Source organism: Oryza sativa, chromosome 3 (assembly GCF_034140825.1).
Source record: "Oryza sativa Japonica Group chromosome 3, ASM3414082v1".
Classification (NCBI taxonomy): domain Eukaryota; kingdom Viridiplantae; phylum Streptophyta; class Magnoliopsida; order Poales; family Poaceae; genus Oryza; species Oryza sativa.
In genome coordinates this window covers 132,424-159,226 of record NC_089037.1, presented here as the reverse complement: position 1 = coordinate 159,226, position 26,803 = coordinate 132,424, and the positions used below count along the sequence as shown (strand labels likewise).

Sequence of the window (26,803 nt, the reverse complement as noted above, 5' to 3'; positions counted from 1 at the left end):
CGAATGGTGGAGGGTTGTGATTGGTTGGGAAGAGAATATTGATGGAAAAGTAGTTATATTTTGGGACAATTTTTGAAGGCTAAAAGTTATTATATTTTTTGGACAGATGAAGTATGACCTACTCTCTCTATCCCATAAAAACATATGTGTCACATCTCGTCCTATATTCGTTTTTTCGGAACGGAGGGAGTAAGTTACGTAAAACCACAGGGTTTTTTTTTCACATGACAAATAATCCCATATATTATGCCTATAAAGTTTTACATAATCACATTATTGATCATTGATCTACCACACTTACACTTTTGAGTTCTATAGTTACATATCGAATTTATGATTTCTTTATACAACATATAAATATGGAATCCATGTAACAATAATATTTTAAAATTTTGATATACTTCAAGATTGGTTAACGACATGGTTTTGTGAAACTGTATGACCACAATATTTAGGGTCATGTGTCGCATGTATTTTTTTCTGTGGTTTTGTGTAACTTGACCATAATAGGTGGGGTTTTATAAAAGGAAAAAGTCTGAATTACCCTCTAAACTATTGTGACAGTACAAATTACCCGCTGAACCATAAAACTAGACATCCTTCAACCTCGACTTTTTATATCAGATGAATTACCCACTAGCTCACTCTAGAGCAGTTTTGGTCTTACGTGACACAAAAGTGATGGTCCAGTCAGCAAAAAATAAATAAAAAAATATAGTGGGCCCACATGTCATACGTGGGCAATGGAGGATGGGAGAAGATATGACATGTGGGCCCACTATATTTTTAAATTTTTTTATGCTGACTGGTCAACCACATGTGCGCCATAGCGAGTCAGGGGTAATTTGTTCGGTATGAAAAGTTGAGGGTGAAAGATGTTTGGTTTTATGGTTCAAGAAGTATATTGTCGCAATAGTTTAGGAGGTAATTCGAACTTATAATATTCTCTTTTCAAGAGTTTCATTTTACATTCCTATCGAGTTTAATTTGCGTTCATCAAGCACAAAATTATATATGGACGCTCTTAATTGTTAAATCCGGGTCAATTGACCCCCTTTATTGTTTCGAGGGTTGTTCCATCCTACACCCTCTGTTCCACGAAAACTTGATTTTTTAGATTTTTTCCCAATATTTGATCATCCGTCTTATTTGAAAAATTTATAGAAAAAAATTTAAAAATAAGTCCAGCATAAAGTACTACTCATGTTTTATCATATAATAACAATGAAATTACTAATCATAAAAATATTTAAATAAGACGGACAGTCAATATTAGACACAGAAATCCACAAATAACTTATTTTGGGATGGAGACGTGGTGACGATGTGGCGCTAGTTGTTAAAAAACAATTAAAATTGATATAGACTGATGTGGCAGTGTGCTTAGAGTAGGTACAATAGCAGACTATAAGTCAGCTATAAATACATATTGAGAAGATAAAAGAGGTGGGAGAAAAGCAGCGGGCTGCACTGCGGACTCCGAGACACAATGTATGTATGGCATGTGAGACCATATATTAATATTAATAGTGTAGTATATGTTTATAGATAACCATTGTATAAATTGACTATTAAATTGACTATAGATTATTTGGAGCTAATAGTTGGTTATAATATTAAACTTGCTCCTATTCCTCCATCTCTCGTCTCTCTCCTCACGCGCATCGCCAGCTTAACACCGAGTGCATACCGTTGTGGAGGAGGCCATGGTATAGCAGTGGCATATTAACAGGGCACTCCAGTAAAATTAGCCCCACTACCTTCTCTCCTGAGATAAAACCGATCAACATCTTTTCTTTTAGGGCTTGATCGGTTAATCTATTCCCAAAAGATTGAAGGGGCTCTGATTTCTCCTATTGAGGATGAACCCAAAGGGAGGCAAGTGTGTTTTCCCTTTATTTTTTAAGGAATTTCTAGTGTGTTCAAGTCATGCTAATAATGTTATGTATTAGGGGAGGGGAAAAAGATTGAGAAGATAAAAAAATTAAGATGAGTCATTAGTGAATGATCAATTGGATATTAATTATTTTAAATTTAAAGAATTAAATAATACAATAAAATTTTTTAAAGCAACGTTTCTATAGTTTTTATTTTTGTAAAATTTGCTTAGTACTCCTGCCGAAGAAAGAGGGAGTTTTTCACCAAATCAGCTCCTGCCGAAGATAGCTTCAGACATACTCTCTTCGTTCCATAAAAAACGAATCTAGAATCGGACGTGACATATTCTAGTATGATGAATCTGGACTGTCCAGATTTGTTGTACTAGGATATGTTATATCCGGTACTAGGTTGGTTTTTTATGGAACGGAGGGAGTATGTCAAGTCTGAGTGAGTTTTGATAGTATTTTATTTGCAGAAAAAAAAGCAAATATGGCATAACCCATGAACGAAGAGAATGCGGAACCAAAGGCACAGTGCAACAAGTTCAAACATGAACTGTCTGACTCTGCGGGAAGTCGCTGTCGTACGTGAAGGGCAAGCAGCTTAAAAAAACCCAACTAGTACTAAATGTGACACATCTTAATACTATAAATCTAGACGTCCGGATTCATCGTACAACAGATTCGTTTTTATGAGACATGGAGTACTCCACTCGGCTAGGCGACGTTGTGTTGTGTGCCGTAGGTGCTGTTGTTGTTGCCAAGCTCGGCTTGAGCTGGGGCCGCCTACCCAACCAAACACAAGGCTTTGCTTAGGGAATGGGGAATTGGGGATTGCCTTGCTCCGCGGGATGAGATGAAGCAGTCGCTCGCTCACTGGTGTTAATCGTTCTCAAGGATGCAATGCTCCATCTTTCTTTTCCCAGTCATTCTATTTTTCTCTTGCAAAATTCAATTAATTCGAGTCCACCAAAGGAACATCCATCCAAAACAGGGTAAACGGAAGCTTCGGTTTTTTTAAAAAATTACAGTCAAAACAGGTACCCCACCCATTCCCTTTCTTTTTACTAGTTACGTGCTCGTGTTGCAACAGAATCTATACGATGATCAGTTACTGTTTTTGGCGGTTTTTTTTAAACGCGTAAAATAATTACACGTTCGTTTGGTTTTTCTTCTTCTTATTAAGGGAAGGAGAGAGTGAAGGATGACAGCGATGTTAAAGATATATTTTGTGATTGAACATCCATGTATCGTCTGCTGATTCAACAATTAGCATCCCAAGTTAACATTGATCTAGCATCGAAGGAGTACGAGTTAAACAAGACAAGTAGATAAAACATGAGCCCGATGAAGGCAGAGAACCCTACCTATTGCTAAACCTCCATCCATTTACAAACTAGTACTCAATTGTCTTGTTTAAGCAAACCGGGAAAGTTGATCATCATGATCGATCAAGTTGTAGTTGTGGAGAAGAAGAGAAAGAAGTAAAATCATTCCCTCCATCGGTGGGCGCAGGTGAGGTTGCAGCAGACGAAGAAGAGGGTCATGCCCTCCTCGCCGCGGGCGGTGGCCTGGAAGAAGACGGCCTCGCCGTGCCCGCAGGCGGCGCACCTCACCGTCTTTGTGCGCGGCAGTGTCGGGTCCGACGCCACGTCCTGCAGCACCTGCGTCCGCTCCCCGGCCGCGTGCGCCACCTCGTTCCGATACACGCACTTGCTCTCCGATACCTCCTGTTGTTGTTGTTTCTTCAGATTTCTTCTTCTCCACAATCGAATCGAAATAATCAACGTATGTACCTGGTGCTCGCAGTTCCGGCACGCGAACAGCAGCAGCCGCCGGTCCTTCTCCTCCTTAGGGTACAGGATGTTGTTGCTGCCCCCCAATAATCCCCAAATCCATTATTACAACCACCCGCAAATCAAAAGCAAACACAAGACAATGGCTGCGTACCACTCGCGGCAAAACTTCATGGTGCTCATGGCGGCGGCCGATCCCCTTCCTCCGATCCGCAGCCGCTCCCGCTCCTGCTCCTGCTCCTTTTGGTTTCTAGGGTTGATGAGTTGGGGGCGGGCCTCCTTTTCGCCTTCCACTCCTCCTACCTTTATAGACCGGGCCGGGCCGACTTCGAACTGGGCCTACTAGTCAGAGTCGGACTCGGACTCCGTCTCCGTCACACAAACATCCTTCCACTGATGGACACAACAGCACCATTGTCAATTACTTCCTCCGTTTCAAAATGTTTGACACCATTAATATTTTAGTACGTGTTTGATCATTCGTCTTATTCAAAAAAATTTAAGTAATTATTTATTCTTTTTACATCATTTGATTCATTGCTAAATATACTTTCATGTACACATATAGTTTTACATATTTCACAATTTTTTTTAATAAAACGAACAGTTAAACATGTGCTAAAAAGTCAACGGTGTTAAACATTTTGAAACGGAGGGAGTATATATTAACAACATTTCATACCAATTACTACTATTATGCATTATCATTTTATTTGCTTTGGAGTATTGTTATACTCAATCAATTACAAAATGCACTGTCCAGCCACGCCCACACACCCACCTCCTTATCACCAAAGCAATCAACACCACAAAATTTTGTACTGTAGTAATTTCCTCTTATCAACAAATAAAAACAAACAAACAAAATCGCTTCCTTCAAAAGATATCAGAACACTACTGTCTTCTTCAATTCATATGGTAGCACACGGAGCTCACAGTACGACTTTATAGCTTCTGCTAGGCACTGCTTCTCTAGGTTCTCAGATTTCACCACAAAGCTCTGTAGCGTGTCTCTGTGGGACACCCGTTCAACCTGCATACAATGTAAATTTCCAACTGTTTACATCAAACCAAACAAGACTACTTCAACACAAGTCTCTCATGTCTGCATCTTTTTACTACCACGAACCAAACATTGCATCGTATGCATACTTCTTTTGTTTAAACTATATTACCATCTGCTCAATGATTGGGCCAGCATCAAGTTCTGGGGTAACAAAATGGCTGGTTGCGCCGATCAATTTTACTCCAGCGTTGAAGGCCTGAAATCATTTCAAAGTTTTATCCCCCCAAATAAACAACCGGACTAGTACTTGTACCAATTTACTGATTTCAATACCTGTCTCGAAGGATTCCCTCCCTTAAATGAGGGAAGAAGACCATGATGGATGTTAATAATATCTTTGCCATAAGCCTTGAGAAAGCCTTCAGATAATATCTGTCACAGAGAAAATGGTCAGCTAACAGGTGTCTTCAGATTATATCTGTCACAGAGAAAATGGTAAGCTGACAGGTTTGATCATGAGTGGTGGAAGTCCATACAAGACGGTACTATTGACTTGTTGGATTCTTCCCAGAATTCAACCAAGAAAAGAAAAGTATATATGTATATCTTCCAATACAAACTGCAATGAATCGTATTTAATATATTCCATCCAACAATACACATAGGTTGTGTGTGTTGGGAAATATATATAAAAAAAACGATGAAGCACATTTACCTGCATATATCTTGCCAGTACCACAAAATCGGTACCTTGAACCAATTCTAAAATCTCTTGCTCTCTTTTATTTCCTGGGCTTGTCGGTAGGTAATGATAGGGGATCCCATGTCTCTCAAGGAAACGTCTGACATGGTTATCTTTAAGTCGATCATGGTTGCTGCAGAGGAAAGAAAAAAAAATGGCATATTTGTTTTGACCAAGAAGAAATTGGATATGAATAAATGCAGAGCGGTCAGATTTGATATATCGACCTTATGACACAATTGATGTCAACCGGAAGCCTTCCCTCTTGCCATCTATAGAGCAAGTCAAACAAACAATGATCCTGGGAAAAGGTAAAGAGAAGAGCACATGCATGTGAAAACAGTGGTATTTCCTTCAAAAAAAAACAGTGGTATATCTATATCAAGGCAGGTCAGGCCACGAAAAAAAGAAACAAGAAAATAGTGAAAGTAGCACAGGGGTAAGCAAGTGAAACCTGCTTCGAAGCGAGTACAGATATCTTGTATTTCGGGTCAAGATCAGGGACTCGAACAGTAGATCTTTGTGCGCTGAAGTGTTGTGACAGATTGAGGAAGTCGGTGCGAAGCACATCGCGCGGCCATAGCATGGGATTGTAGGTAAACTCACTGCAGTAATATGTATATTTTACAACTCATTTGACAACCAAGAAAAGAGAAGAAATCCATCCATCATCATCTCTTCACATTTAGGCCGTGTTTAGTTCCCCCCCAAATTCCCAACTTTCCATCACATCACATCACATCGAAAATTTTCCTACACACATAAACTACCAACTTTTTCTCCAAACTACCAACTTTCTCCCAACTTCCCAACTTTTCCACCATCTAAACACAGCCTTAAAAAAGAAGAAGGGTGTGGTTACCTACGGGAGTAGAAGACGGGTTTGTCGTCAGGGACAAAGACATCGACACTGTGGATGTTGCCACCACGCGAGGCGATGCACTCAGACAGCCGCGCCACAATGCCCACCGTGTCCTGTTCATATTCATTCAAAATGAGGAACCCACCCATAAATCAATCAATCGATGCATGCGCAGGAAATGGCAGACTAAGGAAACCACTCTAGGGATCACTCGCTGTTTTTCTTTTTTTTAAAAAAAGAAAAAGAAATCATGAAAAATCGGTGGTCCAATGGCAGATTTTGATCGATTTTTTCAAACTTTGACCAAAATGTGGTCCGGAATTCCTGAAAATCAGTGAAGTAGAGAAAATTTCAGAAATAATCGAACCCATCAATCCAGCTTGGTCCCTTGGCAGAACCCATTGGTGATGCTCTTGTTCGCTGCTGATGCCAATGCGTAAATGGTAAAGAGAGTGAAGCAACGTAAACACGCCTTAAATCTTAGAAGTGTGCAATTTGACATTCAGCTTTGAATGAAATATCAGTCATGGAGGGAGAGGATGAGAGAAGAGCAAGTAAAATGTAGAGAGGTGAAGGAATACCTCGACCACCTTATTATAAGAAAATAAGATTAGAATAGCTAGCAAATATAATCTTTAAAACAGACAAGACTATGTAGACGACGTTAATTTAGATGAAAGAAATAATAATTAAAAAAACAGAGAGGAGATTTGGAGAGTTCCAATGGGTGAAATAGAAACCCAAATGTCCAGTGTGTCTCCACACGTTCATCTTGTTATTTATTATATCCCCACCATGGAGCATCAGTCATCTTGTTCCTCCACTCCAGTCCATTCCTAAATTTCTTCTTCCCCCGATTTGGACAAACCAAACCATGGTTGGTGCTGTATTGTTTGAGGGGAGGGGATTCCATTTTAATGATTCCTCCTCCTCAATACTAACATCGTAATGATATAATTATTATTTTTCCAAAAAAAATAAAAATAAAAATAAAAAAATTAGAAGTAGTAAGGGTAGAGATGGATTGAGGAGGGAAAATAGGAGTAGACAGTAGTTACAGGGCATTGGAAGAGGTGGATGCCGAGGAGGTTGCCGACGGGGACGGCGGCGGAGAGGGGCCGGCGGGCGACGGAAAGCATATCTTCGCACTTTCTCTCTCTCGTCGAGAGAGAGAGAGAGCGGGATGGATACAGAAAGAGAGAAGGATGGATGTATGAGTAGTATCCATCCCCTCCATCCTTGCTCGTCGTTTTCTCCTAACTAATCTAATCTCCCTCCTGTATCTTGCGCGGTTGGTGGAAATGGAAGCGGAATCTCTTTTCTTTTTCTTCTTTTTTTTTATTATATACTAATAATAATAATATTAGTCTTTTGTTGATGCAGTGGAGAAGCGTACTTCTAGTTTACGCCATCAACACGGTGGTGGAGTCTGTGTAGTACCAGTTTACGCCTCCTGCTCCGCCTCCGATCCAACCGCATCCCTCCCAGATCTCCGACTTCTTTCCTCCTCCGACGATCTTCTTCTTCTTCTTCTTCCTTCATCCAAGACAACAAGACAAAGAGAAAGGCAAGCGATGGAGCTGGAGGCGCCGTCACCGGCGAGGTACCTGGTCGGCGCCGCCATCATGATGGCCGGCGTTGTCCTCCCGCTCGCCTACATGATCTTCCGCAGCAAGCGCTCTTCCTCCTCCTCCACCGCCGTCGCCGCTTCCTCCGCTCCATCCTCCTCCTTCTCCAAGCAGACGTAGGTGTGCTCTGACCCTTCCCTCCTATCCTCCCTTGCTTCTTCATCATCTACTGACCAACATGTCTTCTTCGTAGATCTCATCTCTCTCTTACATGTACAGGACCAAGGGCCTCATCTGATCTCACCAACTCCTTCTGCTGCTGCAACATCATCTTCTTTTCAATTTTTGTCAAGCAACTTTGCCTTCAGCTGCTGCTGCTGCTGCCATTCGATCCATGTACTACTACTACTAGATGCAACCATTAATCAGTCATCTGTGTTTGCTCTGCTCCTGTCATGCCATGAGTAAAAAAAAAACAACATATGAGATAGTACTATTATAGTTGCGCATTCTTTCCTTGCCGGTTGCCGCCACCGCCACTACTGCCACTAAAACGTACTACTAGGATACATACAGTTAATTATCGGTCTCATTTCTACTCCGTATGTTACAATCAATCTATGACTGCACTATAGGAGGACATATTTTCGTCTCCCTGAACCACACAGTTGGAAGGAACAAGATTCAACTTCAAAACAATTCTACTTAGGTTGTGTTTAGTTCGGCCCAAAGTTTAGAATTTGGTTGAAATTAGAGACGATGTGACTGAAAAGTTGTGTTTGTATGAAAAGTTTGATGTGATGGAAAGTTGGAAGTTTAGAAAAAAACTTTGGAACTAAACAAAGCTGAAAACAAGTCTTAAAACTGCTGAGTAACAAGAATATCATTCTCTCTCAAATCGCCCAAGTCAAGTCAAAATGGCAATAGTTTCCTTTACTTCCCTACAGAAGATACAAGTCTTTTTGTAGTAGCATGCACCGGCACCGCAGCTCAAAAATAAAAACGAAAGAGACATTGATACGACGACGATACTCATCATCCATCATGTTAACACAAGATATATAGAGAGAGATGCCATGCCATGCCTTCATTCATTCATTCCCGCGATGTCCATCGCCCAATGGCTTCTCCTACCCTGATCCTATCGCCAGCCTTGATACAGAAATCGAAATCTGACGTTACCGTGCCACTGCCATCCTCTCTCCATCTTGCCTTGGACACTACAGGTGCCTCAAATACCATCACCACCGTCGATCCCATCTTAAACCCTGCTATCTGCCAATGGTCCACAACACCAATTGCTCTTCACAATATTGCACCACAAACTACTATTCTAGTATGTAGTATGTAGTATAATAATAATAACAAAAAACTTTAACACGCATTGTACCAAGCAGCTGGGATGACATTTCCCTACCTCTTCCCCCTTTTTAACCATCACACCGGTGCCTACAGGTTCATAAACTCGATCATCAGGAGGCTCAGGCTGGGAGTTCAGTATCTTCGACCCTGCCCTATTTGTCCTTAGCTCTGGTTCAATATATAGCTGCAAAATATGAGTATCACTCAGTAAAATATTTGTATTCATCAAATGCGTAACTTGCACATATCCTCATCATGTGTCCATGGAGGACAAACTGAATAATATCACAGCGTTAATCTGCAATTCGATGTACCAATTTATTTAAACAACTACAGAAAAAGATTGCATCTCTCCTTTCCTTGGTATAATATTCAGATCCCAATCTACCAGACATGGCAATGGATAATCTTAATTTGCAACTGCTACCAATCTACTATCAATGCAGAGCACATCATGAAAACGGTGCAATTAGAGGCAATGCATAAAGGCATAGCCTGCCTGATCTACTTCCTGATACGTAAAGCACTGAGAGAGAGAGAGAGAGAGAGTACTTTGATAGAGCCAACATTAGTAGCACCAATGGCTGCAATTGCAACAAAGCCTTCCTTCCACTGCCCTTCAAGTACTACCTACGGTTACCATAAATACTTTAAATAGATTCAGTAGGAACATAGTGCTGCTGAAATTGAGAGAACTATTTCTGATTCAACTTGTTTCCTTTTCTTGACAGAAAGTGAAATTACCCTTTCATTCTCAACATACAAGTTTCTGATGGTCCGCACGGCACGTTCATTTTGGGGGAAGAGATGACCTACAAATACAATACATTTATCACACTCGAGTTCTTACGAAGTCTGAGATAGGGAGATGTGCAACAGGAAACAATAAACACAAACCTGAGAAATGTCGGCGCTTTATAATGTTCCAATCAACAGGAGAGTGAACTCGATGATAATCACCAGGGTGTAAATAAATGACACAATAGAAGATGCCTTTCTTTGGGCTGACAAGAATAAGTTGAAGTTAATACCCATAACCCGGCAATATGTCTGAATATGAATACATTCAGTAAACTTTGCTACTTGGGACTTTGGGAGCACAAATCATGCCACATTGCTACAGCAGTAAGGAAACCTCAGAACAAGATAAACAGCATATCTGCTGAAAGGGTGCCTACTAGTCTATTAGAGCTACAGAAGGCATAGCAACTACATCACTCAGGACGCCAAATGTTCCACATGGTTAGCAATATATTCCTTAAAACTGAAGGGTTATATGATGCCAAACCAGCTTATGCAGTTATTTTAGAAATTGTAAATTTAGATACAAGCATAGTTACCTCAGCAGAGTTTGATCCCATAATTTGGGTTTAGCCACTGATACTCGCCACCATGATTTTGCATTTGAATCTGCGGGATTACTTTGTTCTGTATGCTCTCTAGAAAAATCTTCTTCTTCAGCACCATGAAGAGATGAACTTGCACCGAGAAGAGAAGCAGCAGAATAAGAAAAGCCCTTCACTTGCTCAATCATGGTTCCTGGACCTCTAAGTTCTCCAAGCCGCAGAACTTTACCATCCACAGGACTCACCTAATTGTAAAATGGAATGCACCTAGCACATCAGTCTCAAATTATCACCACATTAATAAACAGGCTATGCAGAATAAATATATTGTTACCAGTTACCAGACAGTTTGGGTCTGCATCAATGGGCCTTGAACCTTCTTTGAGACTACGGATGAAGAATGCCTGTAAAGAAGGGTATTCTTCTAGTGGCATAGCAGCTTCTTGCAAATCTACAGTACTCAACAATCATCATTTTATTTCAGAAAGATGGCACATAAATTTCTGAAAGAAGTGCTACTAACTAAGCATGACTTTCTTAGAAGCATTGCACTATCTATGGAGAAGCAAGTTCTTGCCAAAAACTTGCCTCACGGGAATAGCAAGTATTCATGTGTTATATCAAGAATAATGTGTACTACTCATTCCAATGCACTAAAAAGTCTAAAACTGCATATATTTCAAAGTCATTTTGGTCAAAAAAATATATTTCAAAGTCAATCTAGCAGTGTGCAGGCACACAACCTCTGCACTAGATACTCTAAAATGCAAGTCAATCATCAGAGTGAAATTACCTAATGAACTGTAATATAAGAAAGCATCATAACAGGAGAAGACATACTGGAGTGGAAGGCTCTAGCCCATGCTTTATAGATGGCAGGGCGCATGAACACTGGAAGTTCCTACAAGATATGAAATTATTTGGATTGAGTAGGGAAATAAATAATACAGCAGCTCTGTAGTTGTAAAAGTACGGACCACTTCCATCAAGGATCCCCATAAACGTGACATCGAACGCAATGGCAGAAGCCTGAGAAATGAAGCCTGTATTGAGAATATCATCAGTGTGCAGTTGTTGTATGTCAAATAAAGCTCCGGAATAGTCAGCAAATGGCCAAGTTCTATTGACTACCTTGAAATCTGGTGAGAATTCCGGCTCAATTCCTTTCTCCTTCCTTTCAACAACCTAAATCATCAAATAAAAGGATGAAAGGATAGCAGTATGTGCTTTTTATGCAAAATTGCAAACCAGGCTAGCTAGATAATGTGCTTCAAAGTTGTCAGTCCAAATATTTGAAAACGTAAACGTTTAACATTAACAATTTAAAATTGAGCAGATAAATTAAAGTTGTTGCTGCAAATTGACCAACATTCAATACAGAAATAGGATACATGATGCTTGTGGGTATTGAAGCAATACTTTTTGGTCTTCGTACATACGCCTAGCATGTAGAATACCAAACATGACAAGAGTTGCTGCCGTTGCACCAGGTAGAATAAAATTGCCTGGAAATCATTATCATAAGCAAGCACAACGTTAGCAGCGAATGAATCATTGACAAATAATAATAAGAAGAAAGCATGATTTAAAAAGAGAAGATATAGCATCAATGTGGGTGTGAGAGAGGAATGCAATGAAAGCGTAGATTAGTAAAGTATAGACATGGCAGCGTGAAATCAAAGCAGCACTTTGAGGAAGGGGATAAAGGAAGAAAAAGGGGATTGATTGGTGATGAGCTGCTGGCTGCTGCTACATGTACCTATACTAATACTGGTAGTGCTAGTGGTAGCACTCCGGGCAGGTGAAGCGGATAAAAATCGATGCAAAACAAGGCGAGCCGAGTAAGAATAAGATAAAGATTTGGGGGGGGGGGGGGGGGGAGACAAGAGAAGAGAGGGGGAGGGAGACCTTGACCTTGGCGGGCGCCGGAGTTGGCGGAGGCGTGGAAGGGACTGCGATGGTGGTGGGAGTGAGGGCAAGGGCGGGAAGCGAGCAGCGGCCATGGCGATGGAGATGGAGGCCAAACCCTAAACCTCCTCATCTCCCTTCTTCACTGCCGCGACGGCGATGCCGATAACAAAGGTCGTGTGTGTTTGGCTTAACCTGCACTTTCTTCCTCTTCCCTTCTTGTGTCATACCAACGGACCATGAAATGGCGTATTTACAGATCAAAAATAATTTATAAATAAAATTTATATATATATATATATATATATATATATATATATATATATATATATATGTTCTCAGCGATCTAAAATCAAATGTTAGAAAATAAATTTCGATGAAAAAATCCCTAAAATCATCTCTAAATTTAAGGTAGAAAATTTAAATTTTAGCTGATAAGTATAAACATAAGCGAAAAGATAAGGCCCGAAGTTTGGTTCATAAATTTGACAAGTTGAAGCTTTTTAAAAACTTATTTTGAAAGTAAACCATGAAAAAAAACTTTAATAAAAAATAGGCTAAGAACTCAACGCTAGCTCAGCACCAAGATCCGTGACTTTGACCCGACAGTGAAAAAAGATTACAAGTAAGTATAGCAAGTTTAGGATCATACCCAAGTGTGATGTAGTGGTAGTATATGTGAAACATAGCTGGTAATTTGGGTTCAAATCCCATCAATTCCAACCTTTTATTTTTGCTTTATTTTTTTATTCGCTACCTTTTTATTGTTTATTTGACCAAAAAAAAGAGAAGGGGAAAAATCGTTTCTATTATTTTAATCGCAACTTTTCTATTTTTTATCGCCCAAAATAAGAGCCTAGTGAAAAAAAATAGTGCATTTCCATTTTCTTAATGCCGCGATGCGAAAAGGAAACATTTTATTTGCCAGAAAAAATGTTGTGAAAAAGTGGAGCTCTAAACTCAGCGTCATGGGACTTTGGCGCTGATGGTGCAAGGTCAGCCCCAAGGCACTTTGGTGCTGAGATGTTGGACCTTAGCGCTGGGACCCATGACGTTGAGGTTTTGGCTCATTTTTACAATAAGTTTTTCATGTGGTCTATTATTTGAATAAGTTTTTTATAAGGGTTAAATTGTTAGATTTTAGCGGTTTGGTGTTGTTTGGTTTATGGTCATAAATTACACACTTTGTTATTTTATGCTTAGAGAAGTGTTTGATTAGTTGTTATAGAGGTGGCAAGATTTCTCTTATGTAATATAGGTCTTCACTCTTCACCTTGTTGGCTATGACGTGACCAGTATTTTGATGACCTCACTTTTTGACAGACTTGGTAAAGAAAGTATTTATGGTAAACCTTCACTCTTCACTTTGTTGACTATGGCATGGCCAATATTTTGATGACCTAACCTTTTTGGCAAATTTGATAAAGAAAGTATGATAAATCTAGATAAACCTTAATATATAAACCAATACATCATCATGTAGGATAAGGCCTGTTAGCACATCGAGTTTTTCGTATACTGTGAGCACACTTTTTAAACTGCTAACCGTCTAACCGGGATGTTTTCTTTAAAAAATATGGAACTTTATTTTAAAAAATTAGACAAACATACTTTTCAAATTTATAATAATCAATACTTTAATTAATCATACGCTAATGGTTTATCTTATTTTGTGTGCCATTGAGTTGCCACCTCCAAGCTTTGTAGGGGGTTGGTATTGTGGCTGCGTCGGTGTTTGTAGGCTTGCAGCACGATTCGTCCAAGCAGTCAAACATGCCCTTAATATATACAAGGCCTTCGAGTTTACTCAAGAGAGGATTAACATGTTAAACGAGAAAACATTGACCTCATTTTATTTTTTTTTTCAAATTTGAAGAATAGATTTATCTAATATTTTAAAACAACTTCTATATAGAAAGTTTTCGCACAAAACACGTCGTTTAGCAATTTTAAAAACATGCTAATAAAAACCGATGTAGAATCCTCGATTGTATTTTGTTCTTAAGAACAAACTTACTACATGGACAGACGAATTAACTGTTTCTCTTAGGACCAATGAAGGCTCACAAGTGTCAAACACAGCTAAAATCAAGAATGAATTTTACATGATGGCATAAACAACACACGGCCGGTGGATGCAGAAACGTAGCAATGTACTCAGGCAGCCCCTGCTCTCCAGTTAATTATATTTGAAGTTTTAATACTAGTACAAAAAAAAAAGAAAGAGTATCACCCTGTGTGTTTTATGATGATTCCAGTTCCAGATGACACAAGAACATCGTCGCCAAGCGTCCATGAATTCGTCACATCGATTCATTCCTCTTGCTATCCTATTATCAGAAAGAATATCTTTCTTTCATTCACCCTATAGAGGTATCACCTCCACATCATCGTGATCACTCTTGGGTTCCTCATGCTCACCCTTTGAGTTTGATGGTGCTCCGTTCTCCATACCGGGGGAAACAGGACCACGGCTTTCTGCCATGCTCATCTCTTGCACTGCAGGTGGATTCACAACGGTCATTGGCACCGCGCTGTTCTCTGCAAGCCGCCCCGTCCTTTCACGGTGCTCCTGACAATTCGCGCACCAGTGCAAGCAGCAATGGACCATGCAAGGGTCACATGGAGAATTCTGTTGAAATGCAACAGTGCAAGTTAGATTTAAGTCAAACATTTCGTTGATTAACTACAAATAACTTAGCATCGATCAGAGCTTTTCACCAACACAAACCAGAAAGACAGCATTGCCCACACAAGAATTCCAGGACCCCCTTCAGTCAAAAAAAAAAAAAAACAGGACCCAGCAATACGCTAATAAATACGACAAAACTATTCTAGTGCTTCAATTACATTAACAAATAAATCAAATCATTTGTACTTAGGGAGATCCCTATGATAATCATCAAAAAGGGTGCAGTGGATCCAAAATGGCAGGCATGATCGAAGCAGATCCACGAGACAACCAGGTTTTGTTCAGATTCCATTTTTAACACAGCATAAGGCAACATTGCAAAGCAATACTGTTTAATGATTCATACAGGTCTCCAGTGTAACTACCTGAGCCAAAAATAAAAAATATACAGGTCATGGGATCACTTTGTCTGAATAACAGTCAAGTGGAATATAGACAATGAAGCAGTAAAGGATTTTCATGATTTCACCTTGAGATGGTATTTCCTCTGAAGTTCTTGGCGAAAGATGCCCGTATAAGTACCACACAACCACCAGCTGAACACCAAACCTTCTCCAATCAGGAAAGACGTTCTGGGATCAACACCATGAAATATTGCGGTGAGAATTGCAAGCGCAATCCCTCCTTCAACAAAGACAGCATGGCAAACACAAGGCGTTGTCCAAGGGATATCCTCTCTGAGGGCCTCAATATTGCGTCCAAAAAGAACACAAGGACAGAACAACCCAGTTCGGCCTGACATGACAAGACAAAACAAATAAGGTAGTTAGATATTATGAAAGACACTTTCTTTTTTTTCTGAAAAATAATACTACACGTATAATTATAAATATACGAAATGAATAGCGAACTGAGAACAATGGTGCAAACGGTGACTTAATGAGCGTTCAGCACCTATGGAGATGCCGAAGAGCAGCGCATAACCTTAGACTGACTAGAATGGGATCAAGTATAACACACAGAAGCAGATCGGAGAACGTTGCTGTTGCTTCCATGTAAATATGAAAAAAAGTATTATGTAATGGGTTGATCATGAGTGGAGATATAAATAATGGTTTAGTTTTACTCTGAAAATGTAGTACATGTCCAAGGATGTTCAACCAGAAAATATATATATATATATATATATATATATATATATATATATATATATATATATATATATATATATATATATAAAAGGATAGATGTCAAACATGTTAAGAGTATGAGGGCATCCTAGTGTTGGATCCTGTCAGTCCTGGTTTGAAATTGAATTGAATGAAACAAACAGCAAGATCCTATCCTATTGTTATTGTTATAGTGGAAGTGAAATTAAAACGAGAGAGAGAGGGGGAAAGGGGCGTGGGGTTACAGGTTTGTGGATCGTCGGTGCAGGCGAAGATCCCGGTGGTCCAGGGCTCGTCGGCGGGGGGCTCGTAGGATTCCGGCAGGACCTGGCCGCACTCGCTGCACCTCCTGCCCTCGAGCTGATCGAGAGGAGCAGATCAGATGAGATGATGACAAGTAAGATAGGGGAAAAGAGGATGGATGGAGAGTGCCTGCGGGACGTGGACTGGCTGGTTGAGCTCGCCGGGGCGGATGTCCTCGGCGGGGGCGGGGGCGTCGTGCTCCCTGCTCAGCTTCACGTACCGCGACGGGTGGCTCAGGGTGGCCTCCTCCGCCATGGCTACCCTACCAACGCCGGCGCCGGCAGAGTCCAAGAGATCGAGATCTGGTCTGGCTGGGTACTACACTTCATTCAGCCCAGCCGGCCCGGTACAAGTCAAGAAACCAATATCGATAAGTCAAAACCATAATATACTAATCTAAATTATAATGTCGCATATTTGATGTCTGCACACCCACTCAAAAACAAAAATCATACACACATGCTAATTTTTATATTTCAGACCAAAATGAGTAAAATATAACGACATTAATATATTCCTTCGATCTAAAAAAAATAAAAATACGTTGTTAAAACTTATTATTACTGTAAATGGTCTACATCCTTTGTAGATGGAAATGTTAGGACGCACCGGTGTGGCGGTGTAGTTTATGGACAGTGATGATAAATACTTCTATATCCACTATTTTAGCAACATCATATATACCAATTTTTAAACTATAAAATTAGTGCGCCAGTTGGTGTGTCGGCTAATATAATGTGTATAGTCTTTAAAAACTAACACACATTTAACATAATATAGTAATATTTTAATCTCTTTTTTACGATTTTGAGTATCAAGGTTCGGATGTATAAGAGCAAGATAATCGTAGAGCTCACTATCTACTATTAGCCTATCTTAAAGTCAACATATATAATAGATTAGCTATAAGATTGGTTACACTTTTCTTCCCTATCTCTATCTCTCACTTATATATTTATTGTTTTTTTATCTTGGAGTTTGTGTTAAACTAGCTTTTGTATGAGAGCCAACACATTTAATTTTTTATTACCTCTCTCATCCACATAAGCTTACAGCAAGCTTATAGCTCTAGCTCACATTATACTCGCTCTAACACTCAACACCGACAACCACATTGTTTAGGGAGAGCTGTCTAGTGAAAGGGTGGGGTGGTCCGGTACCAGAGCCATCCGAGGGTGGAGGTGGTAGTGCTGCTATAAGTCTAAAAATAATAAGTCTATCTACTCTTTCGGAATTGTAAATATTGAATGAGATGAGCATATTTTTATTAATTTTTTCCCCCACTTCTCGATTTTCATGCGGTTGTTCTTCTAAATATTAGACTTTCAAAAGGTTTTTCTAATGAACCCTTTTTTTGTTTTTTCAAAGGTCAGAAATCATCAATCATGATAGTAATATATTATGGTCAATAAGTAACTTTTTTGGTTGAAGTTTGATTACTTATGCTGTTAAGGAGAAACACAAGAGAAAAGTATGATAGAAATAGGATGTTGTGCCTGTTTTTTTTCTTGTGGCTATTTATTTGGTATGAATAATTTGCTGAGATTTATCCTAAAATTTAACAACCAACAAAATGGCTCGAAAAGGAGCCAGCTTATTATTGCCGACCGTTCGTCTTATTTTAAAAAATTATGAAAAAGTTTTAAAAAAATAGTCACACATAAAGTGCTATTTATGTTTTATTATATGACTAGAAAAAATGCCCGTGCGTTGCAACAGGTAAAGACGTTTTTTTATATATAACAACTATTAGAAGCCGAACAATAAATTAAAATACCGGGATCACTATATATTATAATTAAAAAAGTTAATGAAAATCATTTCTTTGTTTTGGGCCGAAACGTTATTCCTTCCTTTCTTTTAAAGAAAGTCCTAGCCCAGTTTCAGTACCTCCCCATGCTTGGCCTATAACAGGCCCAAGCCACAAGCACAAGTAGAGTCGTTACATTCGTAGGCCCAACTCACATAGTCTACTGTGATCTTCAACCTCCGGAAGATATTCTATGCATGCACGATGACAAAGCCGATCCTTGTCATCAAATCCAACCGAATCTTTCTTGATCTCCTAAAATTGGTTGAGGGCTTTTGATCCACTCGATCTCTTCTTCCTGTTTCCCTAAAATCAGAGAGAATTCACAAAAATCAGGATAAAAAGGCGAAGCTCGCTGGTCGGCCATCTTCGATGGAAATTAAATCCAACAAATGAAAACCTTGAAAGAGCAAATCATGGAGAAAATAATGAGTTAGGAGTGGGGAATCGATTTTTGTAATCAATAATAGGAGGAAACTTACGGGGGAGGCAAATCGCGGCGGTGCTAGGGTTTGGCCCGGGCCCTAAGAGCGGTAAAAAAGGGAGATCAGATTGCACTGAGTAGAAAAATACGGAGAAACCTAATCGGACTAAAAAACCGGCGAGAAAAATAGACGAAAAAAAGAAACATATTCAATTAAAACTGAAAACCGATTCAAAAACGGATGACGTACCAAAATCTCGATAAAACATTTTCAATTTTTATAATAGTAGAGAAAAAATAGACATAAAAAACATATTTAATTAAAACTGATTCCTCAATAAAATCTGAAAACCGATTCAGACACGGATGACGTACCAAAATCTCGGCAAAAATATCTCTAATTTTTATAATAGTAGAGATATAATAATAAAAATTTTAATTATAAAATTTTTTTTAAATAAGATGAATGGTTAAACGTTGGATACGAACGACTTATTTTGAGATGAATGAGATGGAGGGAGCAGCAGATGTCTGTTTATGTTTGTGTTAGGTAGGGCCCAGAAGAGAAGAGGAAGAGGAAGGGGCCATGGCGCCGCCACAAATGTATGAGCGCCGCCTCCTCGCCGCCGCCTCCCTCCTCCTCTCCGCCGATGCGCAGGGCCAACCACCCCACGCCGCCGCCCAACTCGGAGTCGGAGTCACGGCCGAGCTCAAGCCGCACCAGGTCGATGGCGTCGCGTGGCTCATCCGCCGCTACCAACTCGGCGTCAACGTCCTGCTCGGTATGTAATGTACGATGCATCCTCCCTCCTAGCTAGGGTTCCCCAACTCACTCATCTCCCACGCATGGAATGCAGGTGACGAGGTCGGTCTCCATTTTCTTTTCCTTCCCCGCCGCGCCGAGCTTCTTCAATACTCCATGTGCCTGCTCATGAATACGAGGAGGATCGACTCCGTCTTGTTCTATGCTGTTTCACCTCACCTTATTTCATCAAACACTTTTCCGCACCACCATTTTTCGTTACTGTTAATAATGTGTAATCAAGCTCATGTCATGTGACTGCTGTTTTTTCTTATGTCGGACGGACCATGGCCAGATGGGACTTGGCAAGACCCTCCAAGCAATCTCTTTGTTGAGCTACCTCAAGATCCACTCCATCTCACCTGGACCATTTTGTGTGTACCGCACCTACCCATTTGGGATCTCCTTAGTATCTTGTTGCTTTCTTACAGTTTGGGTTTTGACATCATTGACCCTGGCTATGCTTGCAGTGGTCTTATGTCCTCTAAGTGTCACCGATGGCTGGCTCTCGGAATTCAATAAATTTTGTCCTTCTTTGAGGGTTATCCAGTATGTTGGTGATAAGTTGCACCGTCGTGATCTCCGGAGAATGATGTTTCAGGATGTCCAAAAATCTTCATCGTCATCTCATTCCACTGTATGCTTTCTCCCAACTTCTTCTTTTACTTACTCTTATACCTTACTCAAAATTGCTGACACCAACTTCTTTTGCATGCAATAGGAGTTACCGTTTGATGTCATGATGACAACCTATGACATAGCCTTAATGGACCAAGAATTTCTTTCACAAATTCCTTGGCACTATGTTGTCATTGATGAGGCCCAACGTCTTAAAAACCCATCCAGCGTATGTAAAGCCTTTTTATTCACGTAAATACAATCATAGTCATTCTTTTTATTGGATTTGTGCAATAAAAATAGTTCATATTTAGTTCCTGGCAGCTGCCTTACACGGTTACACCTTGTACTTTTAAACCGGTCATTTTATCCCTTGTACGTTCAAAACCGGATCAAATCAGGTCCAAAGCTGACAGAAGGTGCTTTTCTGCAGACTTGGCTTCCTTTGTGGCAAGTGTGCTAATCTGGCGGGTTATCACCCACATATGCAGATTTTAGTCACAGAAGATCCAACTGACGATTAAATTTGGGTTAAAATGAAAATTAATGCCTTGATCCACTTAGCTGTTTTGTGCTTCGTGCAAACAGAGGTGCTGAGTGAGAAATTGATCTGGTTTTGAAAATACAGGGGATAAAATAAACATATTCAAAATACATGGGAGTAAACAAACTCCAAATTAGAGGGACCAAAAATGTGGATTTTTCATCTGCTTAAGATTTCTTTTGTAGTGCTGCCGTCATCATCTCTCTGCACTCATTGGTAGCACTGTACTATAAACTACAAGTGATGCATGTATTGCTGGTTTAGCTTTCAGTTTTATTGTACAATGATGGAAGTCTACAATTCCCGTTTCTGTAAAATCCTTATTTTCAAGTGGCTGGAGGGTAAATTTACTGAGTACATAATCTTGGCAGAACATTTGTAGTGTCCAACTTATTTACTAGGTTCTGTGTTTTCCCAGGTACTGTATAATGTCCTTGAGCAACGCTTTATCATGCCAAGACGTCTGCTACTAACGGGCACCCCTATCCAGAATAACCTTTCTGAACTATGGGCATTGATGCACTTTTGCATGCCCTCGATTTTTGGTACCCTGGATCAATTTCTTTCTACTTTCAAGCAATCAGGTGATTCATTGACAGGTATTGCTTTAAATGTAAAGGGATTCATTTTTAGCTGTAGTGTGTTACTGCGTTGCTTGATGCCAACAATGCCTTTTATGCTGGCTGTGAGCACTTTGTGCTTGTGCACCATCAATTCTGGTGATTTGGTGTTAGGAAGTCTCTTCCTTTGCTAGGACTTTCATAATCTCTTCTTGCTTTATGTTGTATGATATTTTCATAGGTACATTCCATAAAAAAAAACTTTCTTTTAGAAAGGAGGCCTGGGGCCAAAAATACTTTCGTAGGTACATTGTAGTTACTGGTTTTTAGATGTTATAAAACCCAACAAATATTAATAATTAGTTGGTTAGAGAAACATAAATTTGATTATTAACTCAGTGCATAACGGTTGGCAACTGGCAACCAAAATTCTTTGTGCTTTTCCAAATGTTTCTTTCTTGAGACCAATTTTTCCACACCAACTAATTCACTGCTCAATTTTGTGAGTGCCTTTCTGTTTTTTGACACTGCATTAATATGTCACAATTAAAGAATTTGAGTACCTTGTTTGATTTCTCAACAGGTGGCGAAACTAATAAAACGGACAAACAGTTTAAGATCCTTAAACATGTACTGAGAGCATTTATGCTGAGACGAACTAAAGCTTTACTAATTCAAAGCGGAATTTTGGCATTGCCTTCATTAACTGAGTTAACAGTGTATGATCCTATCCTTCCCACCTTGCATTTCTTATCCTCTTTATTTTATCAACTTCATGTGATCTTTACAGGATGGTACCTCTGACACCCTTACAGAAGAAACTATACTTGTCAGTATTGAGAAAAGAGCTGCAAACACTACTTACATTTACTGGAGGATTGTCCCGCCACCAGTCTCTGCAAAACATCGTAATGGATCAGTTTTTGTAGTCATACTGTATTAAAGCGCTTGTAGCAAAGAGAGTATTTTATTGAGAAACAAGTCATTTATCTTTTTTATAATGAGAAGCAAGTCATTTGGCATGCCCATCATACTTCATGGTTTCTTTATGCCATCTACATTCTATTATTTCACATACTGTAAGGATTTCTTTTTAGCACAAGAGTTAGGGTTTCACAAGTTTATGAATCATACCAGAGTGCTGTGATGTATGTTTCTTTGGTTAAGTTATGGTTTGTTGATATCTCATACTTTAAATCTGGGATCAATCAATAAGAACTGATAATTAAGAGCTCTTTACAAACTTAAGTTTCATCACTGTTCTTTTGATTCTCCTCAGGTTATACAACTGCGAAAAGCTTCTAGTCATCCATATCTATTCAGTGGCATTGAACCTGAGCCTTATGTGGAAGGGGAGCATTTGGTTCAGGTTAGTTATGCCCATTGTTAAATGTAATGCTAATAGCCTGCTTAGTTATAGCCTAGAATGTTGAACTACAGTGTGTCTCCATGACTTGAATATGTTATGCCTGCAAGTTTTGTGGCCTAAATGGGAGAACGAAAAATGAATGCATGAATCGGGTGTTTGATTTTTAAGCCATTTTCTTTTGAGTCTGAAAGCTGGCCAAAAGTGGTTCGAACTTGGACTTGAAGCAATAGGTATGGGTGCTGTGCTGTGGAGTCTGTGTATTGCATTGCCCGCTGTCTCTATGTTGTCAAAACATATTTGACGCGACATCGCTCTTCAGTTTCTTTTATCTCTTCCCTCATGATATATCTTGTATTGACAAATGAAATATTCTGCAAGCTTGAAGTTTAGTAAGGAACTTTTGGAGGGACTGTACAGATCTATTCATTAAATATATTTATTGTAATGTTTATTCAGGCTAGTGGAAAGCTTGTCATGCTAGATCTCATTCTTAAGAAGCTCCATGAAGTAGGCCATCGAGTTCTGCTATTTGCTCAGATGACTCAAACACTGGACATTCTTCAGGTTTTGTTTCTCCCCAGCTCTGCTAGCATAAATTTCCTTATAGTCTCTTGTACTGTTTATTATGATTTTGCATCATCCGTTCAACAGGACTTCTTAGAATTGCGTCAGTACACCTATGAACGTCTGGATGGTTCAGTGCGTGCTGAGGAACGGTTTGCAGCAATAAAAAGTTTCAGCTCTCAACCTACCAAGGGTGTTGTCAGAGATGATAATCAGAGTGGAGCTTTTGTTTTCATGATATCAACTAGAGCAGGGGGTGTTGGCCTTAATCTCATTGGTGCTGATACTGTGAGTCTGAATCAATTTGAGACCATAATGAATATCCTCTTGACTAAGAAATCAAGTGATGTTTTTCTTTATTTTGATGTGTTTTTAGTACCAGGCAAACAGTTCTGTATGGATGAATAATGAACCTATCTTTCTTCTAATTACTTAATCTTTTGTCCACCATTTTGTAGCGCAGGTTATTTTTTATGAGCAAGATTGGAATCCTCAAGCTGACAAACAGGCCTTGCAGCGTGCACACCGCATTGGACAGTTAAATAATGTATTATCAATAAATTTGGTATCACAACGCACAATTGAAGAGGTCAAGACTAACTTACTACCTGAGCCTTTACTTCTACGATTAAGTTCCTTCTGAGTTTTGTTTTAGCCCTTTTCCAAATTGAATTCAGGTCATCATGCGAAGAGCAGAAAGAAAACTTAAGCTTAGCCACAGCGTTATTGGAGAGGAGGATGCAACTTATGGGAAGGGGAAATATGTAGAAAATGAAGCTAGCGACATGCGCTCGATTATATTTGGCTTACACCTATTTGATACTTCAGATACGACTGCAGAGACAATGAATGATGACACAGCTTCGGAGACTATCAAAGAAGAGACTATGTTGAAGCTGAAATCAATGTCTGAAAAAGTAGTGTTGATGCGTAGTCATGAACCTTCAGAAAAGGATGAACGGGCATTCGAAATCAATCCAAATATGACAGACAACAGTGGGGCTGTTGTTACGAGGGTATCTGATTCCGTTAATGTTGATCCGGATTTTAATGAAGCCGCATACTTATCCTGGCTTGAGAAGTTTAAAGAGTCTTCGCATTCTAAGGAAAATACCAGAGCTGAACTAGAAAGGCAAAGAATAGCACCTGAAGAAAAGTTCCTAAAACGTGAAGCTATTAAGAAAAAGGTGGAAGAAAAGAGATTAGCCAAATGGGAATCCTTGGGGTACCAGACATTAAAGATCAAAGATCCTGACATCTTACCGAACCAGAATATTCCAGACTCTGGATCCGTCCAACTTGTATATGGAGATTGCACTAATCCTTCAGTAGTTTGCCCTGCAAAGCCTGCCATCATATTCAGGTATTATTTTCCGAGAGTGAAATATGTTACATTCTATGAAAGGGAATTACTCCATCCTAGGATTGTTGAAGGAAATGGTATGTGTTGTACCATGATTTCTCCTCCATAGATGCCTACTCCAGGTAGTTAGCTTAAAATATGTAGAACTTAGTATTGACATTGATATGTTTTGTCAAAATGTGTAAAATGTTGGATGGCCTTTCATATATTTTATAGCTTCTTCTGAACAAAATCTTTGTGCTAAGTAAATTGCCTTTTTGCTGGTGCAGTTGTGTTGATAATTCAGGAACCTGGGGACATGGAGGAATGTTCGATGCTTTGGCCAATCTCTCAACATGCATTCCAGATGCTTATAATCGTGCTTCTGAATTTGATGATCTCCACCTGGCAGATCTTCACTTGATTCAGTTAGATGGTTGTTTTCTTTACACTAGCTCTGCAATTATCACAGAATTTATTCCACCACATGTCTTTAGTATGGCTCTAAGAAAAAATATGAGTGCGAGGCAGCTATTTGACATGTACATACTACTGTTGTCATACTTAATTGGTCTCTGACAGGTAGTGCCAGACAAATTCTAACCGTACCAATTTTATTACAATCAACATTCACTGCCACTAGTTTAACTCTTTGACCATCCTGCAGTATGGTCTGCACCTATTGACATATTTTAGAGCAACTTGGAGTTTCCATCAACCGGAGTGCTCAACTACAAGGAAACAAAACTCTTGGTGCAATCCATCAAGTTGAATATATATATATATATATATATATATATATATATATATATATATATATATATATATATATATATATATATATATATATATAAATTTTGCCTTCCATACTGAATCGTGTATCTAGTTTAGTAGTTAACCACGGCCACACCATATATGACTAAAGTTGTTGACCATAAATGTTAAAGCATTCATATGCATTGGATGATTTAGCATGTTAAGGGTTTTTAGTGCCAAAAGTCCATTCATATATATGGCATTTTGAATCTTTCATCTTTAATTGGTATATAAATTATTGTTATGTTGGTAAGTTTTTTTTTTCACTGTATTTGTGTCCTCCATGCAGAAGCCAAGTGCAACCGGAGTTTAGATGCTCCTCTCTGGGTCGCGCTAGCTGTTGTGCAGTCTTATAATCCAAGGCGAAAGGTTCCACGAAGTGAAATTTCCATACCTGATTTGGAGCTTTGTTTATCAAGAGTGGCCTTTTCAGCTGCTCAACATTCCGGTACCGATCCCTTTTGACTTCTCCATATTAGTACTAGCAATTATTTGGAGTGTACATCTGATCTGCTGTTGATTGTTTTCATCAAAATTCACGCCTGCTGTCAAACAAATTTAAATAGATAGCGTGCATGCCGTAAACTCAGTTGAGCGATGATACCCCTTGAGAGAGTTTCTGTTTGATTTTTAATGGTTCTATGAAGTGAAGTTTGCTCAGTTCTATTCACTGGAGCAATTCTAATAAACATTTAGTGAAATGTTTGAAGCAGGGTGAGCAGGCTGCATGTTCCTCTTTGTAGTGTTGTAGGAGTATTTTGCATTGAGGCCAATGTATGTAGGTAGACAGACAGACAGACAGACAGACATGTAGTTGCTATATTAATGCTGATGGAATTGATGTGTTTGGAACCCTTGGTTTGTTTCCGTGAAGCGAGCATCCACATGCCCCGAATCGGTCTCCAAGGTGGAGGTGGAGGTGGGTCCCAACGATCAGAGTGGTACACCATAGAACGGCTGCTGAGGAAATACTCGTCTCTTCATGGCGTCGACATCTTTGTGTAAGCGATCCAGCGACATACCTTGTACTACATTACTTGTTTATCTATGTGTCCTGTGAACATATAATGGAAAATGTCATTTAACACAGGTACTATTATAGGCGAGGGAACAAGCACTAGTTGGCAGCTTAAACAATAGAGAATGGCCATAGTACATAAGGAAGTGCCCCTCACCCTGTAGACTAGGAAATGCCTGCCATCTGTAATATGAATGCAATGCATGTACTCTGAAAGGAGGAGGAGTAGTAGTAGGAGAAGTCTCTTGTGTAATGTCTAATGCCTCGCGTCAGTTAGCTACGAAAAATGTTTGTCTGAACAAGTGAACCGAAAACGAAAAATGTTTGCCTGAACAAGTGAACCTCTTTTCTTGTTGGACGCA

At 39.5% G+C, this 26,803-nt stretch overlaps 6 protein-coding genes across 15 annotated transcripts; 2 read left to right on the top strand and 4 right to left on the bottom strand.

The window, feature by feature from the left end:
• Positions 1–3,135: 3,135 nt before the first annotated feature.
• On the bottom strand, positions 3,136–3,956 carry LOC4331295 (DNA-directed RNA polymerases II, IV and V subunit 9B). The gene is made up of 3 exons (XM_015773810.3): positions 3,831–3,956; positions 3,677–3,752; positions 3,136–3,610 (listed from the first exon to the last, which is right to left on the bottom strand). The coding sequence occupies exons 1-3, from the start codon at positions 3,857–3,859 to the stop codon at positions 3,371–3,373; spliced, it is 345 nt and encodes a 114-aa protein (XP_015629296.1). The 5' UTR covers positions 3,860–3,956; the 3' UTR covers positions 3,136–3,370.
• A 399-nt stretch (positions 3,957–4,355) lies between these two features.
• Positions 4,356–7,861, bottom strand: LOC4331294 (formyltetrahydrofolate deformylase 2, mitochondrial). 4 transcript variants are annotated; one of them, XM_015776509.3, is made up of 8 exons: positions 7,727–7,861; positions 6,287–6,399; positions 5,879–6,029; positions 5,652–5,725; positions 5,398–5,557; positions 5,016–5,114; positions 4,852–4,938; positions 4,356–4,709 (listed from the first exon to the last, which is right to left on the bottom strand). In XM_015776509.3, exons 1-8 carry the CDS (start codon positions 7,826–7,828, stop codon positions 4,563–4,565), a joined length of 933 nt encoding a protein of 310 aa, XP_015631995.1. In that variant the 5' UTR covers positions 7,829–7,861; the 3' UTR covers positions 4,356–4,562. The 4 variants fall into 4 exon arrangements, 3 of the variants coding, with proteins under 3 accessions (XP_015631995.1, XP_066164206.1, NP_001410819.1); XM_066308109.1 differs by lacking the exon at positions 7,727–7,861 and adding an exon at positions 7,081–7,099; NR_187121.1 differs by lacking the exon at positions 7,727–7,861 and adding an exon at positions 7,345–7,477 and having other exon boundaries at positions 4,373–4,709; positions 6,291–6,399.
• LOC4331293 (uncharacterized) lies at positions 7,720–8,299 on the top strand. 2 transcript variants are annotated; one of them, NM_001423889.1, is made up of 2 exons: positions 7,720–8,030; positions 8,134–8,299. In NM_001423889.1, exons 1-2 carry the CDS (start codon positions 7,861–7,863, stop codon positions 8,150–8,152), a joined length of 189 nt encoding a protein of 62 aa, NP_001410818.1. In that variant the 5' UTR covers positions 7,720–7,860; the 3' UTR covers positions 8,153–8,299. The 2 variants fall into 2 exon arrangements, with proteins under 2 accessions (NP_001410818.1, NP_001410817.1); NM_001423888.1 differs by having other exon boundaries at positions 7,720–8,034; positions 8,134–8,285.
• A 420-nt stretch (positions 8,300–8,719) lies between these two features.
• Positions 8,720–12,669, bottom strand: LOC4331292 (phosphatidylserine decarboxylase proenzyme 1, mitochondrial-like). Of its 4 annotated transcripts, none has more exons than XM_066308108.1 (12): positions 12,471–12,662; positions 11,954–12,067; positions 11,694–11,747; positions 11,540–11,605; positions 11,403–11,463; positions 10,904–11,013; positions 10,557–10,807; positions 10,114–10,220; positions 9,961–10,028; positions 9,769–9,846; positions 9,272–9,400; positions 8,720–9,129 (listed from the first exon to the last, which is right to left on the bottom strand). In XM_066308108.1, the coding sequence occupies exons 2-12, from the start codon at positions 12,008–12,010 to the stop codon at positions 8,950–8,952; spliced, it is 1,161 nt and encodes a 386-aa protein (XP_066164205.1). In that variant the 5' UTR covers positions 12,011–12,067; positions 12,471–12,662; the 3' UTR covers positions 8,720–8,949. The 4 variants fall into 4 exon arrangements, with proteins under 4 accessions (XP_066164205.1, XP_015631993.1, XP_066164203.1 ...); XM_015776507.3 differs by having other exon boundaries at positions 11,982–12,067; XM_066308106.1 differs by having other exon boundaries at positions 12,477–12,662.
• Positions 12,670–14,444: 1,775 nt separating this feature from the next.
• LOC4331291 (cell number regulator 6) lies at positions 14,445–16,871 on the bottom strand. 2 transcript variants are annotated; one of them, NM_001423885.1, is made up of 5 exons: positions 16,704–16,871; positions 16,517–16,631; positions 15,632–15,897; positions 14,892–15,102; positions 14,445–14,800 (listed from the first exon to the last, which is right to left on the bottom strand). In NM_001423885.1, the coding sequence occupies exons 1-5, from the start codon at positions 16,827–16,829 to the stop codon at positions 14,796–14,798; spliced, it is 723 nt and encodes a 240-aa protein (NP_001410814.1). In that variant the 5' UTR covers positions 16,830–16,871; the 3' UTR covers positions 14,445–14,795. The 2 variants fall into 2 exon arrangements, with proteins under 2 accessions (NP_001410814.1, NP_001410813.1); NM_001423884.1 differs by having other exon boundaries at positions 14,445–15,102.
• A 2,462-nt stretch (positions 16,872–19,333) lies between these two features.
• Positions 19,334–26,799, top strand: LOC4331290 (probable helicase CHR10). Of its 2 annotated transcripts, XM_015775134.3 has the most exons (17): positions 19,334–19,590; positions 19,666–19,673; positions 19,906–19,984; positions 20,081–20,247; positions 20,332–20,457; positions 21,191–21,371; positions 21,916–22,051; positions 22,123–22,240; positions 22,612–22,701; positions 23,158–23,265; positions 23,353–23,553; positions 23,729–23,854; positions 23,943–24,628; positions 24,898–25,043; positions 25,713–25,871; positions 26,298–26,424; positions 26,514–26,799. In XM_015775134.3, the coding sequence occupies exons 1-17, from the start codon at positions 19,395–19,397 to the stop codon at positions 26,542–26,544; spliced, it is 2,685 nt and encodes an 894-aa protein (XP_015630620.1). In that variant the 5' UTR covers positions 19,334–19,394; the 3' UTR covers positions 26,545–26,799. The 2 variants fall into 2 exon arrangements, with proteins under 2 accessions (XP_015630620.1, XP_066164975.1); XM_066308878.1 differs by having other exon boundaries at positions 19,666–19,984; positions 21,191–21,356.
• Positions 26,800–26,803: the final 4 nt, after the last annotated feature.

Bases quoted from the DNA above. Each gene is read 5' to 3' on its own strand.
- LOC4331290 (XM_015775134.3), top strand. From the start codon at position 19,395: ATGGCGCCGCCACAAATGTATGAGCGCCGCCTCCTCGCCGCCGCCTCC. The intron at 24,629-24,897 runs GTATTATTTTCC...TTGCTGGTGCAG, and splicing joins AAGCCTGCCATCATATTCAG to TTGTGTTGATAATTCAGGAA. The intron at 26,425-26,513 runs GTAAGCGATCCA...CATTTAACACAG, and splicing joins CATGGCGTCGACATCTTTGT to GTACTATTATAGGCGAGGGA.
- LOC4331293 (NM_001423889.1), top strand. From the start codon at position 7,861: ATGGAGCTGGAGGCGCCGTCACCGGCGAGGTACCTGGTCGGCGCCGCC.
- LOC4331292 (XM_015776507.3), bottom strand. From the start codon at position 12,603: ATGAGGAGGTTTAGGGTTTGGCCTCCATCTCCATCGCCATGGCCGCTG. The intron at 10,221-10,556 runs GTAACTATGCTT...TATTCTTGTCAG, and splicing joins TGGGATCAAACTCTGCTGAG to CCCAAAGAAAGGCATCTTCT. The intron at 10,029-10,113 runs GTTTGTGTTTAT...TTGTATTTGTAG, and splicing joins AAAGCGCCGACATTTCTCAG to GTCATCTCTTCCCCCAAAAT.
- LOC4331291 (NM_001423884.1), bottom strand. From the start codon at position 16,829: ATGGCGGAGGAGGCCACCCTGAGCCACCCGTCGCGGTACGTGAAGCTG. The intron at 16,632-16,703 runs GCACTCTCCATC...CCTCTCGATCAG, and splicing joins AGCCAGTCCACGTCCCGCAG to CTCGAGGGCAGGAGGTGCAG. The intron at 15,103-15,631 runs GTGAAATCATGA...GCATTTCAACAG, and splicing joins AGAGGAAATACCATCTCAAG to AATTCTCCATGTGACCCTTG.
- LOC4331294 (XM_015776509.3), bottom strand. From the start codon at position 7,828: ATGAAGGAAGAAGAAGAAGAAGAAGATCGTCGGAGGAGGAAAGAAGTC. The intron at 5,115-5,397 runs GTAAATGTGCTT...TCTCTGTGACAG, and splicing joins TACTGGCAAGATATATGCAG to ATATTATCTGAAGGCTTTCT. The intron at 4,710-4,851 runs GTAATATAGTTT...CATTGTATGCAG, and splicing joins GCCCAATCATTGAGCAGATG to GTTGAACGGGTGTCCCACAG.
- LOC4331295 (XM_015773810.3), bottom strand. From the start codon at position 3,859: ATGAGCACCATGAAGTTTTGCCGCGAGTG. The intron at 3,753-3,830 runs GTACGCAGCCAT...ATTGGGGGGCAG, and splicing joins ATGAAGTTTTGCCGCGAGTG to CAACAACATCCTGTACCCTA. The intron at 3,611-3,676 runs GTACATACGTTG...CAACAACAACAG, and splicing joins GCCGGAACTGCGAGCACCAG to GAGGTATCGGAGAGCAAGTG.